General features: G+C 37.3%; 2 protein-coding genes across 2 annotated transcripts in view; both read right to left on the bottom strand.

The window, feature by feature from the left end:
• ascc1 (activating signal cointegrator 1 complex subunit 1) overlaps positions 1–15,469 on the bottom strand; it is a 100,909-nt gene that overhangs the window by 20,293 nt on the left and 65,147 nt on the right. The window lies entirely within an intron of this gene.
• On the bottom strand, positions 84–13,746 carry dnajb12b (DnaJ heat shock protein family (Hsp40) member B12b). The gene is made up of 9 exons (XM_060896449.1): positions 13,516–13,746; positions 11,219–11,384; positions 9,975–10,120; positions 9,586–9,759; positions 9,139–9,212; positions 7,647–7,756; positions 4,536–4,708; positions 2,125–2,265; positions 84–766 (listed from the first exon to the last, which is right to left on the bottom strand). Exons 1-8 carry the CDS (start codon positions 13,646–13,648, stop codon positions 2,156–2,158), a joined length of 1,086 nt encoding a protein of 361 aa, XP_060752432.1. The 5' UTR covers positions 13,649–13,746; the 3' UTR covers positions 84–766; positions 2,125–2,155.

The raw sequence follows: 15,469 nt of genomic DNA, 5'->3' as shown, positions 1-15,469 counted from the left end.
AGCTACCAGTCCCACCCCTGTACACACAATATAACATGTCCTCAGCACAAACACACAAAACACACCAACTTGTAAGGCTGAAGTGTGGCACATCAGATTTTATTGTTCTGTTCTCATCCACAGGAGAAGCACTACAACAGATTTTTTAGACAGCATTGCAAAATGTAAAAATAGACATAATATCATACTTCAAATAAAAATCCTGATCCTTGAATAAATACTATATAACTAAAGAGTAGTGTAATTTCTAGTGAAGATAAAAGGGTTAAAGAATGGAGTATTTATTCATCTTCATTTCATATTAATGCTTATTTAACCTTTGACCTAATCAATAAATTTCTGCATAGCTAAATCTCAAATGTACAATTATATAAGTTAATAATTTAATGTCTATATGAAACAAATTAAAAATATGTAGAAGACCCTATGCAAGTTTCAGCCTGATGGGAATTAAATGCGTTTCAGATCGATAAAAAGATTGGATCATTTCATAACTGAGGTATTGCTCAGGTCTGGAAAGGGCTGGAGGACGAAGATCCTTTTCTTTACAAACCCTTACAAAATTATCCTTCACTAACAAGTATCTCTCTTTGTCTCTCTGTAACACACAAAACAACTCACACACACTCACACACACTCACACACACACACACACACACACACACACACACACACACACACACACACACACACACACGTAGAAATCTCTCCTTGGCTCAATGTCACTAGTTTGCCACCGCTTTTCTTGGAAGATTCAATTTTATACCTAAAAAACAAAAGAAATCAGAATCAGAATCTGAATCTTTATTCACCGAGTAGGTTTTATACACCCGAGGAATTTGGTACAGACTGTTTGTGACCCTCAAATGTACAGATAAAATAAGGACACTATACATTTAATTGACAGACAACGCTATACAGGTAAATTAGATATACAGATTATACTGTTTGCAAAATACGCAATATACAGTAACAAATGAGTGAGTAGTGCAAGCTGCAATAGTGTGTGTCACGTTTGTGTTACAGTGCAGAAAAATTCAAGTTGCATGCTGCTGCTTTTAAATGGCACGTCGTATACAATCCAGTCCAGTAGTTTAAGAGGGTGATTGACTGTGAAATGTGCCTGGAATTGGTCACGATGACATGATCGTGACGCTCAGAGTGTGGTGGGGCTGTAAGGTCTTCTCACACTGATAAAGGTCAGCTATGGACCTCCTAAGAATAAGGTCACGCTTTAGAAAGTCACTAAAGCATTGATAAGGGACTGAAAGAGGACACTGACAGAAGAGAACTCTGTAAACATGGTAATAGTGACGATCCTTTACTGCTGTTTACTCTCCTTTTTGTCCAATCATTTCTATTGTGCAGTTATGTGCTTTAAGTGCTACGTAAACAATTGTCTTTTGCTGGGCCTGAAATGTGCCCTTTTGTCTCAGAGATGTTTCACATCATTAAACACAACTATAAAATGGTTAATGCTTCATTAACTGACATGGCATTCATCACTAAATTTAACCGGAATCGCTACTAAACTGGTGTGGATTTGGCTGGATATGCGGCTGTTAAGAAATAACCAACAGTGCTTCCTGTGGAGCCACATCACACCTTCCTGTGGGTGATTATTTTTTTTTTATAACATTAAGTTGTATTTATTGCCTTAATGCACCATTAATGAATTTCAGCATCAGTATCTTACCAAGAACCTCTTAAATAGCTAGTAACTAAATATGACAAGATAAGATAATTCTGTATTCATCCCACAACTAGGAAATTTGCAGACATTTGCGTTATTAGTGACTTCTGCAAAAAGAAATGACGTAAAACAACAGATTAACTCAAATACTATAGGTTGCAAAAATCCATCTTGACTTAACGTAGAAGTGAATGCACAGTCGTAACCATTCATATATTTGTCATTCTGTAGGAGCTAATCACATTTGTATGTCCTAAATATTCACTTTCTGCACCTGGATAGTAGGGATTCAAATATGAGTACAGAGCAGTCACACTTACATTAGGGCTGTATGGCTGAGGATGCCATTTGGGTTGTTCATTTTGTAAACTCCTTCTGTTTAAACGAATAAATCATGGTGTCAAGCAGCATCACACGTTTCTCCTTCTCACCTGCCAGGATCATGCTGGTTTAGCAGTGGACTTAAGTCTGAACCTCGGCCAGTCTGGAGCAGCTGGGTGTGTTCATTCTCTGAGCTCTCTGATATAGGTCACTGTCACCAAAATAGCGTGCTCGGTACAGCAAACCCTCCTCTGTGGACACACAAACACAGCAATACCGATCATTTTAAACACTTTTCTTTTCAGACTTGCTTACAGGATCAAGTCATCATGGCAACTTTTCCTCCCCAGAATCATATCCTCATAGCATGTATATGTGTGTGTGTGTGTTCATGCGTGCATGTGTTTGTTTGTTTTTTGTTGTTGTTTTTTTACAGTTTTCAGTTACTTTTAACCTTTCGATAGAAAGTTTAAAAGAGGAAGTCTCTTACTATGGAATAGTCCGATGTCAGACTATGACTTTAACAGTGAAGCAGATGATGCAAGATATTAGACGCAAATTAAGAGTTAGAATACGTGTGAATTAAGAAACCTGGCCTAACTTTGATGAATCACGATACAGTATGACGTGCCTGCTTCTGAAGAAATAACCAAAAAACCCAAACGACACAATGGGAGGAAATGATTTGTGGTTTTGTGGCTTTGTCTGGAGGCTGAACGCAGACAGCTGAGCGAGTATTGCTGAGTCAGGAACCCAACTGAAATTCACTTTACTAAAAAGTCATGAACAAAGTAGAGCTGGAGATTGTTTTTTAATAAATAAGATTATATTCTCTGTCTATCTGCAACAGCATTGGAACTTGACTGTTTTATTATAAGATATACTGTACTGGGAATTATACTAAATATCAGAATGACTAGACAACAATCTTCAATTTCTACCTTTTAGTGCAGACACATCAGGCACAATAATAGCTGTGTCCAAAACGAAGTACTACACACTATGGGCTTACACTATGCGCTATGTAGTCTACTATCTAGTGTATGAAATGTTAGAAGAGTGGTATCGTTTCTAATAAAACACCAAAAAAAATATCCGGAAGTCTAAGCCGTTTCCCAGCAAATGATAGCAAAGTGATGCAAACTAATGTGACGCTGTTAGCTTTAGCAGAATATTGTGAAAATTTTGTAAAATAAATGACACAATATGTGCTAATATAAAAGACATTTGTAAGATCTAATCTTTCTTTTGAGTGTTGTCGTCTAAAATGTTTCTCATCCAGTGTCAGCACCTGGTAGCCCTGTTCCACTACATGTGCAAAGCTGCAACATGTAGTGTCCAACATTTCATACTTCATTTTTATTTATTTATTTATAAGTCCATCATCTGGGTACTCAAAGGGTGCTTCATTTTCATTGTGAACACACTACTTGCTGTTTCTACTACACCATAGCACAGAACAGTGCATAAGTATGTAACTTGGGATATACCGAATATTAACACAATAACGATTACATTTCAGGTTAGCCGATGCAAATCTGGATCACCTTGCTTGTTTTACATTCATCCAAATAGATTTTTAACAAATGCAATGCAAAATACAAGGTTATTTTAATAGTCACAAGGAGATGGTCAAGTTAAACAATCAGTACTTCATCTGGTCTGGAAATCTAGTAATGAGTCATTGGGAAAGAGCAAAAGAGCTTCATCTGAACAAGTTATAAATTATAATTAGGATGCTATTTTATGGGACTGGAGTGGATTACTGGAAAAAAAATAACTAACCACATATGGATATTATTCAAACTTTTACAGTGAATTTTATATATTTTTTGTATATAGTCAGCATATTCTACCCATTAAGGGAAAGTCGTGGCCTAATGGTTAGAGAGTTTGACTCCTAACCCTAAGGTTGTGGGTTCGAGTCTCGGGCCATCCACGACTGAGGTCCCCTTGAGCAAGGTACCGAACACCCCAACTGCACCCCGGGTGCCGCAGCATAAATGGCTGCCCACTGCTCACGGTGTGTGTGTGTTCACTGCTGTGTGTGTGCACTTTGGATGGGTTAACTGCAGAGAACAAATTCTGAGTATGGATCACCATACTTAGCCATATGTCACGTCACTTAAGTGCTATTTCTTATTTTAAAGGACGTGGCCTAGACACGGTTGAGAAACTCTTCGTATTGCTTATTTAAAAGGATGTGAATTTAAAGATGTGATTGAGAAACTTGCATCCTGTGGCAGGTCTAAGCAAGAAAAACTTAGAAAAGTTTTAGTATTAACAAAGTTAGAAGTATTACCTATTACCTGTAACTCTAATCTGTAAATACAGCTCTATAGAGAAATAGGAGTCTGATCATTTAAAGCATCATAGAAATTCTCTTCTTTAATCAAAGAAGATCAAAGTTCTAACGGAAATGGGAGATGAAGGATGAGCTGAAATTTTCTGTTTATCTATTTATCAATCACATGTATGGAGGTATAGAGTTTAGATGAATGTGTTTGTGGGAAGTGCGTACTGTGTTGTTTCTCCTTCCAGCAGTTGTTGCGAAGGGTTGAGATGTATTCGTCCTCTACGCTGCGTTCCAATTGCCTCAGGTTCATGCCGCTGTACTCCTGACTGAAACGCTCGCTCACGTAGTACGGCACACGCAGGGTCTCGGTCAGCCGTTTGTGGGTGTGACCTGCAGAACTGGAACCCAAAACAGCACACGTGATTTAAACGCAAAGAAACAGCACGTGTACATCTACGGCTGAGGTGTGGACGAAACCTCGGTTCAAAGGTAGGGTTTCCAGATCTACAGTATAAAGTCTGTAGGCTTTTTATTATCCGTTCATCGGCTCAACTCAATCAGGGAGCAAAAGAGAAAAGGAGATACGGAGATGGCTGAAATCTCTGAAACACTTCTCTTTCAACACAGAGTGCATGTGATCGACAGTCAGGGTCAAAGGGACAAGTGAAGAGATCGTGTTCTCATGTTATACTGTGGCCCAACTCAGTCCACTCTGCTAAGGGATTGTCACGCTGGGACGGCCTGATTGAGAAGGATCACATGAGGTTTTGGTTAAAGACTGCTAGTAAGGAACCAGATAAGTACATGAACAGCAGACATATACGGCTTAATATTTTATTTTATTTTTTTAAAGAAAGAACAATGAGATTCCCCTTGTCAGTGCATCTGTCTATCCAGTGCCAGAGCGCCTAAAGAAAGTCATCAAATCGTTTGTGACATTACACCTAGGAAAAAAATAAAGTCTAACTTTTTTGTGCTCTATGTACACATTATAACCATCATCATCAATGTGAATATAAAATTTTAAAACATCCTGGAAATTATTAAAAATTAATTAGTGAAATAGCTGGTTAGGTAATGTGACCAGCCCTTACAGTAATACTTGAACTTGTGAACAAGAATCAGTGAACCTCCAGATCAAACCCTCGGTTAATTGCACCACCTGACAAATTGTAGTGGTTTATTTTGCATCAGAATAAAAACCAAGGGTTTATTGAAGATACCATTGTTAGTAAGTGCATGGTAGTGCAGAATTCACCATGGTTGAGAAAGTGCTTTTAAAAGTCCTCTGGATAAAGTTATAGAAAGGCAGAAGTTAGGAGAAGGGTACAAAAAATCTTTAACTATCCCTCTGAGTACTGTTCAGAGCATCATTAAGAACTGGAAAATGTATGGTACCACCAGCACATTGCTTAGATCAGGCCTTCTGTCCAAACGGGATGACTGAGCCAAGAGGACATTGATCAGAGGAGCTACCAAGAGGCCAAAGGCAACTTTGAAAGACTTACATGGCTTTATGTCTAGGACTCCTGGGTCTGCGCATGTTATAAATATCTCATAATCTGTACACCAAGATCGTTTGCACCATGCAAAAACACACCCGGAAGACTCTGATGTCAACTGGCAAAAGGTGCTATGGTCTGATGATGCTATATTTAGTGAAAAGCACACAGCACACCACCCAAAACACACCAAACCTACTGTGAAGCATGCTGGTGGCAGCGTTTCTCTTCAGCAGGAACAGGGCGATTGGTCAGGATTGAAAAGAAAAAGGATGCTACCAAGTACATCCACGTTTTTGAGGAAAACCTGAGCTTCTCTGCTAGACAGCTGAAGATGGGAAAATCATTCACTTTACAACACGACAATGATACTAATCATACTGCCAAAAAACAACACAATGGTTTAAGAACAGTAAGGAGAACATACTTGTGTGGCCAAGTCAGAGCCCTGACTTAAATCTGATAAAAATCTGTGGATGGACTTGAAGAGAGCAGTGCTTTGCTGCTCAGCATGAAATTTGACTGAACTTGAGCAATTCTGCAAGTAAGAATGATTAAAAGAAAGATTAATGGTGTAATTAAAGCAAAACGTGGCTCTAAGTATTAAATCAGGAGTCTGATGACTATTCCAAAAAAACTCAGTTATTCTAGTTTATATATATATATATATATATATATATATATATATAGATAGATAGATAGATAGAGAGAGAGAGAGTGAGAGAGAGTCAAAATTTGTAAATAAAACTGGAATTTTCTTTTTAATGGTCTCAATTTCAGGCTCTATGACAAAATAATGTAGCTATTTCAAATAGGTATGATTCTCTACAGGCGCTGTACATATATATACACACACATATAATAAATTATATATATAAAAGCTGTCATAAGGTTTCAATGAACATGCAATGACATGGCTAACACCAGGAGCGATAACATGAGTTCATCATGAGTGGGAGAGATGACTCAATGTGTCTTTACAAAGACACGGCAATCATGTACAGAATTGTTTTGTATATAAAATCAATTTTTTAAAGTCAAATTTTTTTCTGTGTGACTGAGAATTATGTCAGAGTACCTGAATTAGTTGTGTCAGCTGGAACAGGCTGGTCGCTCCGTGAATATGATTATCTATTGATTAACAGGCTACTCGGTGATCAGCACACAACAGCTGGATTATCCAATAGTACTACGCGTCCACACGGCCAGCATGTCCTCACAGGTCTTGCCATACCTCCACTGAGTGAACAGTCTGGATCAATAAGCTGTCAAATCAAGTCCAATCCTGCTTTACACCCTTCAATGAGGCCACCATTATTATTATTATGAACCATCATAATATTTTAATGAACTTTTATGAATTGAGCATAAACTGAAGCTAAAGATCCCAAGCAATAGAAGTTAATACAGAATAGGTTTTCCTTTCAGATTTGTCAAAATATTTTGTTTAATCCTCTATGGGAGGCTATTAAGCTAGTGTCATTTGTATTAACATAAAGTGGCTTTTTTGTGATAAATAACCTTGTGCCAGGTTTTTTTGCCCCAGACTGTAAGTCTGAGTCACTGACTACATACTGCATGTCTGTGTGTGTGTGTCTGTGTGTGAGTGTGAGTAGGTGACGCAGTGAGGGAGTGTGTGCGATTGTTAATGTAGACCGTTGAGCAAATGAATGCCAAAGTGGAGGGTTTGGTGTCTATGCATTTGATATGCAAGACAGATCTATAAATAACAATCAAATCCTTGGGATAAAGATGTGTGCACACACATCTTTATCCCAAGGATTTGATTGTTATTTATATGCGTGTATATGTGTGTGTGTGTGTATACACTTACGGTCTGTAGTTCAGGCTATAAGGAGGTTCAGTAACCATCATCTGGCTGAGAGTGGACACAATAACAAGGATGATGATGGGCATGAGCTGGACGAAGAGAGCCAAGCCACCCTGTAGCACAACACACAGACACACACACATGAAAACCTTAAACACAACATATTTAATTTTTTCTACTGGCATAAACCAAAGCCTAGTCTAACCACTATGCTGGCCAAAACAAAACAGACCAAACACAGAAATACAGGTCGAGTGTTAAATTCATTCATTTTAATAGTACAAAGGAAATCATATTTCAACAAAATAGCCAGCAAAATGACACCCATACCCTAACAAGAACCTTGAAGAAAAATTATAAGATATAAAAAGTAAATTAATAGGTGAATTATTAAACAACATTTATTACGTCCTTTCTGTAGTGTACACGCCTCACTGCTGCCCTCTACTGATTAATACGAGCCAAAGGTCTTAATGTACATCCTCCTGCTATCACCATATCCATAAACAATACCATGGTGGTTTAGCAAAAACAAAAGCAAAGCACTACAAGAATTAGTGCCCAAGTAAATTTATAAAAAATATTTTTAAAAAATCCTGTAAGCCCAAACTCTACTGAAGAACTCCACATGGACAAAGGTTTAGGTTTAAGGTTTAAGGTTTTGGACGCCAGACCAAGTCAAATGTGGTTCTTCCCAAAACTGTTGCAACAAAGTTGTATGCACACATTCATTCATTCATCCATCTTCTACCGCTTATCTGAACTACCTCGGGTCATGGGGAGCCTGTGCCTATCTCAGGCGTCATCGGGCATCAAGGCAGGATACACCCTGGACAGAGTGCCAACACATCACAGGGCACACACACACTCATTCACACACGCAATCACACACTACGGACAATTTTCCAGAGATGCCAATCAACCTACCATGCATGTCTTTGGACCGGGGGAGGAAACCGGAGTACCCGGAGGAAACCCCCGAGGCACGGGGAGAACATGCAAACTCCACACACACAAGGCGGAGGTGGAATCGAACCCCCAACCCTGGAGGTGTGAGGCGAACGTGCTAACCACTAAGCCACCGTGCCCCCTGTATGCACACAATTTTACTAAAATGTATAACATTTATATCTTATATGTCTTTCCTTCACTGGAATCAAGAGGCCCAAGTCTGTTACAGCATGACACACCAATGCACAAAATAAGAAAGCCTTCAACAAGCTCATGGTGTGATGGACAGTTGTCCACAAACATTTGACCACATAATACTACTGCCTTTATTCCGTTATTTATTTATTTATTATTTTTATTTATTACAATTAAATTCACTCACATAATTGCATAATAATAACTTGTCCCTAGCAACTGATCAAACCAAATGTACCAAATTATCCACATCAGCTACAGATAACTGAAGTACAAAAGTAAAAGAAAGCTCCAAAGCTCCTGCATGTTTACTCAGATTCAAACAGCTGTTTGAGGGCATTTTACTTACACGTCTTTCTTCCCGTCTTGCGCCGTTCCTCTGGCTGAAGTGCATTCGCCCGTTGCTGTACATGTGAACGTTACCTGTGAACACGACGTGACGTAAAATAAAGCCACAAACAGGTCAAGCTTGTAGTTAATTAAGAAAAACAACGTCACTTACTAATATGGTAATGCCTCAAAAACGCACTGAAAACACAACGAGTAGAGTACAATAGCTTGTCCAAGATCTACCAAATACTTTCAACAGATATGCATGGTTACATACACCAGGACATTCATAATCAGATACCAGTATTCAAATCGCTATAAAAAAAAAACGGGCCATAATAACACATGATCACTGAGAAGATATGAAAAAGAAAAGCCACATCTGGAAATATGTTGCTGCAGAGAGGGTGTGTATCTGTGCCTAACTGTGCAGTGTATCTGAATGAACGATCACACAGATACTTACTAGATGGAAATCCTCCTCCAAAGAACATGTTAAATAGATCCTCTGGGGAGATATCAGGCTGGAAGTCTCGTTCGGAGTGTCTTCGTCTGCCAGCACAGTTTTTTGCCTCGCCGTGCTGATCATAGTGACGCCTCTTCTCCGGGTTAGACAAGACGGCGTACGCGTTCCCAATAGCTGCGTAAAACAGGAATATATACAGAACATCTGGAAGATCTGGCCTAGTATGCAATGTATATAAGATGCATACTGCATACAGCTGTTAGAACACTGGAGAGTTGATGAAAAATAAATAACAAAAAAGGATGATCCATAGCCTAATGTATAATAAAAAAGTGGTGTATATCAGAGTGTCAAGAGAAGATTTGAAGTAAATAAGCAACGTAACTCACCTTTAAAAGCTTCAGTAGCTCCAGGTGCATGGTTCTTATCAGGGTGAAACTTTAATGCCAATTTCCTATATGCCTTTTTAAGGTCCTCATCTGATGCATCTTTCTGCACCCCAAGAATCTCATAGTAGTTTTTACATTGTTTTATTCTACCAAAAACACAAAAAAACACTGATATGAGGGCAAGATTAGACTCTCGATATGTCTTCTATGTAAATAAGGCACTATCTAACCTTAACCACAAATTTACAAAATGAACTGGAACTGAGGAAAAGAGTCGAAATAAAAGTTGAACACACTTTAAATCAGGTCAGAAAATGGAAGTGGTCCCCGTTTGATTTTGTCCGTATTTAGCACTGAATTTGCATCAAACATCTGAAGGTGTCATCTTCAACCATTAATATTCTGTCTGATTATCCACACTGAGGTAAAAACGTCTCACACTGAAAGCCAACAGTGTCCTGATGCATTTTATATCAGACATTCATACATCACACACACACACACACACACATGTATATATATACATGTGTGTGTGTGTGTGTGTGTGTGTGTGTGTGTGTGTGTGTGTGTGTGTGTGTGTATATATATATATATATATATATATATATATATATATATATATATATATATATATATATATATATATATATATATCATGCATTCAGTTTTTTATTCTGACTGAAAGTCCATTTCCACTCCACCAACAGAATGGAACGATACTGTACTGGTTAAAGGGCTTAAGCAGAAATCATGATCTAAATGCAGCTCACACATGCTGGTTGCCGTTTTTTTTTTTTTTTTACAATACAAGGTTTCTTGCATGTTATGCGAGTTTACAGTAAAGCTTCAGCAAAAATATTTCTCCTTATAAAGCAATTTGAGGAAGCTACTTGTCCTCTTTATGTGCCTTGTAGCCCAACATGACTGGCTGATTCAGCTCAGCAGGCATGATAACAAAGGTTACTTAGCGAGTATATGGTGGTTAACTGGGTTAACTTAATTTCTAAAGGACTACCGATAGGCTGAGTAGACCTCGTGCAGGTGGAAGGATTCTTATCTTTTTGTATTTCTGTTTCCTCTAAACAACACACACAAAGCTGCAGTGTCAGCATAAATACAAGAAAACCCTATGACTAGGGGTCACACCTTCGAATTGGAGCAAAATTCATGCAGGAAATAAGAATTAGGGATGTTGAGTCTGACAGGTGGAAATTTCACAGACACAATCCAGTCAGTACCTTTACCTTTTCACAGCATCTGCTTGTTCTGTAGTGTACACTTTGGCAGATTCAGATCTCTTCTCCTCTGCAGCACTGTGGTTATTAGCGCTGGGATGGTTTTCCTCAGGACTCTTGCCGTCTGCTGCAAAACTAGATGCATCACCATTCTGCTGCAGAGACTCCAACAATGCTGCAACCACAAAAAGCAAAAGAAAGTGAATGTGAAAAAAGAAAAACGCAGAAATAATAGAAATAAGCTAAAGCATTTCCACAGAACGCACTTAGTGGTGGGAGATATAGAGACAATATCATCGCACAATAATTCACTATAAACGATATCATGATATATCATTTTGCTGAGGTTTTTTTTTTGCAGAGAATTTTGGCCAGCGTTTATGAAAATTTATGAATTCTATGAAGAAAATAAAGATAATGAAATCATTGGTAAGTAACAATGGAGCACTGACACTTAAAGATACTTCAATACTTATCACATTGCCCAGTTCTAGCTTTTATGTCAGTGCCAACACTTTAATTAGATTGTCATTAATTCAGAAATTTTAAAACAGAAAGATCTTGTTCTCAGCACAGTTAACTAATGTGTGCAAGAATTTTTGAATACATTACACAAAACACAACAGCAGGAAATTTATTCTATTTCAACCGACCCCAAGAACCTGAAGGAAACATTGAAGGAAGGTGTCCAGTCACTGTATGTAGGATTATTCCACATTGGTGGACAAGCATGGAAAGACTGAATAAAATGTTAAATCCTCTCACTTCCAGGGTGTTTGTGTTAAATCTGTTGCCTCTCAGCAAAGGCTAATGATTTGTCTTGTCCATAATAACTTAATGGATATGAATAATAAACTGGTGATTTGAATCAGGAGTGTTAAAGTAATGACGTGGTAAAATGTGTAGTACTCTGATATACACTCACACATTATTATATAAGGGCATAATGGGGGAAACAAATGACAAAATAATTCACCTTGAAAAACTGCCACTCATTTTTAATCCCACTGGCTTATTGCTATCGTGTTACCCATTTTCGATATTTATCCATCAAGCTGACTTAAATCTTAAATACAGAACAACTTTGATTAGAATAAATTACAAGACAAATGTTTAACTGAACAATTCAAAAAGACATATACTCTGTTCTAGTATATAAACAATATACTTTCATATTGTGGAGCATGTAATAGCCTAGTGGTTAAGGTGTCGAGCTACCGATCGGACGTTAGGTGTACTTTCTCAGTCAAGGGTCTGTAAAAATTTTGGGAAAACATAACTTACATGGGGCTGGCTTAAAGAATACCCAGTGTTTATACAGCTGTGTTATCTCTACCTAAGCACTGCAGGAAGTATATAATTTATATACACTAATATAAAAAATTCCACTAAAAGTATATAGTACAGTATATAAAAAATATGCAGCAGAAAGACTATGTAAATATAACAATATAGACTGTTATCTGTATGTAAAAGTGTACAATGTTGACATTATATATATTTATATATACACACACACACCACTGTAGATGGTAATAGCAGCCACGGTAACATGTAACTAACATGTTTTCTTTTAGTGTTAATTCAGTTTTAGTTAACATTAAATACCATACCAAACTAACACTGAAAGACGGTGAAACGTTAAAGAATTTAGTCTTCGTATTAATCATTGTTGCCAATAAATGAACCAGTGCACCTGCATTAAAACTTATTTTAGTCATAAATGGAAAAAAAGTCTACATGAGCATATTCAGGTGCATTTAATTAACATTTAAACAAAATACAGGCTTACTATTACTTGTGATTTGTACATGTAATTGCATTTTTGTGTGTGGATCGGTGATGGATTTGTGGTTACACTAGTGGTTAAGGTGTTGGGCTACCCATCAAGAAGGTTGTGAGTTCGAATCCCAGGTCCACCAAGCTGCCACAGTTGGGCCCCTGAACAAGGCCCTTAAACCTCAATTGTATAAAAATGAAATGACATAAGTCTCTTTGGATAAGAATAAGGGTGTCTGTTAAAAATGCTGTAAATGTAATATGACAGCTAGTCACCATCACGTCTGACTAAAACAACTATAAAACCACGTTTACAAATTTCACAGAATTTCTGCATGTATTTGTTTCATGTAGTTACAATAAAAACGACACTAATAATAATAATAATAATCTAACACTAGATCAACACCCTAAAGACCCTTAAATGACAATACACATACTTCACAACATGACAAAGGCGATTGTTGTCTCTAATGTGAAATGAAAGCTATGACTAAACCAAAGCTAGTCGGATTATCACCGCTTACCGTCTGCCTTTTGTGTCGGAAACAATCTCTGTGCTTTTTCTAAAAACCGTTTCGCTTTGTCAGCTTCGTTACTCTTTATAGCTTTGATTGCAATCTCAATGCACCGTTCGGCTTCGTCCTTGTTTACTTCCATTACGATCTATATACAGTCTTCAAAATGTAGCTAAATAAATAAACAAACACTTAGCATTTCTAAGCGGCGCCTCTTGATGACGTTTACTTTTTTTTTCTACGTCGCATACTGACGTGTCCTCCCTGTGTGTGCCGAAAAAGATCGTTATGTTTACCTCTAGTATGTTGTGCTTTTCCATGTGAATGGAATATAGCTGTGTGATCGTTACAATAATAATGCAATACAATACTTTTATGGCCACGGTGCTGTGAAAACTTTCTTTATGTGAGACATTTAGATGTGTGGGTCTGATGAAGAATCTGTATTTATAGCAATTAAGGAATTGTTATAGTTTCTTTATGTCATTATATTTGTAAACATATGTGCAGCATGTAATATATATATATGTATATGTATATGTATATATATATATATATACATATACATATACATATATACACACACTCTTAACCCGAATTAGTTGATATTACTAGAAATTTTCAAGGAAACCCGTTGCACTAAACCATTTTAGTTTTTACACAGGATAAAACTAAACAAGTTATATTGTTTGAACATAGAATCTCAAGTCATGCGATAGACAAATCAAGTTTACATTAGTAGTCTTTACTGAAATTCAGTAGTTCACATTACTAATGTTTTTGAGCATGTTTTATAAAATAACTATTAAGTTAAACAAATGATTTTCAGTAGAAATAAATGTTATATTTAGCAATGTCTTATCATTTAAATTATACTACTTAAATGAGATTTTATATATTAATTTAATAAGAAATTAAACAATAATACCATTTCATTTTTTTTTTTTATTGTTGACAAAAAACAGGTAACACTACAATTTACTCAAGTTCACAATGTTAATGATACAGTGTTTAGAGGAAAATACATTATTCAACAATAAAGCATTAAACTGGATAAAAATAAAGGGAAAAGAGCACATGCACACACTCCTGCATGCACTGGTGGCAAGTTTTGAGTTGATAACTGTTAACTCCATGGCTGTCAAGTGTCACGCTTTGAGAGTGACAGTCACTCATTTCGGTCTTTTGTCACGCTCTCCCCCCACACTGCGTATTTCTCACGCAGAAAAACTTTTTGACTATTTATCATATATTTAATATACCGCAGCGCCCAAAATGTATCAGTCCGCTGTATCTATGGAACCGGGCAGGAATCAAGCGCGTCTCCCCTGGAGCTCTTAGTCGAGCCTGACACTTATCAACCAATTAAAAAAAGAGGCTACACAATAGCCAATCAGAAAAAAGTTTGTATATATTGTATATGGGTAAGATTTAACGCAACAACCAAGGAAAAAAAAAACATTAGCGAGATTATTTTCGATGGTCAGTTTGAACAAAACCTCAACACGAAACAACTTGTCTCTGGATGGGACATTGTCCTCAATCATAACCCTAAAAATGGCTGGGCTTGAGCCGAACTGTTTTAAATGGGAGCAACATTACAAATGATAAAGGAGTCCAAAAAGGCAACAAACACTTACAATAAACACCACCAGTCATAATCTCTCTCTCTCACACACACACACGCACACACACAAAAATGAATAACTGGAAACAACAAATACTTTGTATTTGGTTAAATTGCTGTCAGTGATCCTTACTAACACATTATTGTTTTTTTTTTGGGGTGGGGGGGTTGGGTTGCGGGGGTGGGGGTGTCGATGTCACGCTTTCCTGTCTTCAAAACTTGAGAGCCCTGTAACTCATATCAATAGAGCAACAATATGCTAACCCTAACCTATAATGTTTTAATAGGTAACCTCGTTTGTCACATATAAATTGACAAAACTTCCACTTCCACTGC

The sequence above is a fragment of the Tachysurus vachellii genome, chromosome 2 (assembly GCF_030014155.1).
Source record: "Tachysurus vachellii isolate PV-2020 chromosome 2, HZAU_Pvac_v1, whole genome shotgun sequence".
In the NCBI taxonomy this organism is placed as follows: Eukaryota; Metazoa; Chordata; class Actinopteri; order Siluriformes; family Bagridae; genus Tachysurus; species Tachysurus vachellii.
The sequence above is the reverse complement of the archived record's forward strand: the minus strand, read 5'-3'. Positions and strand labels throughout refer to the sequence as shown.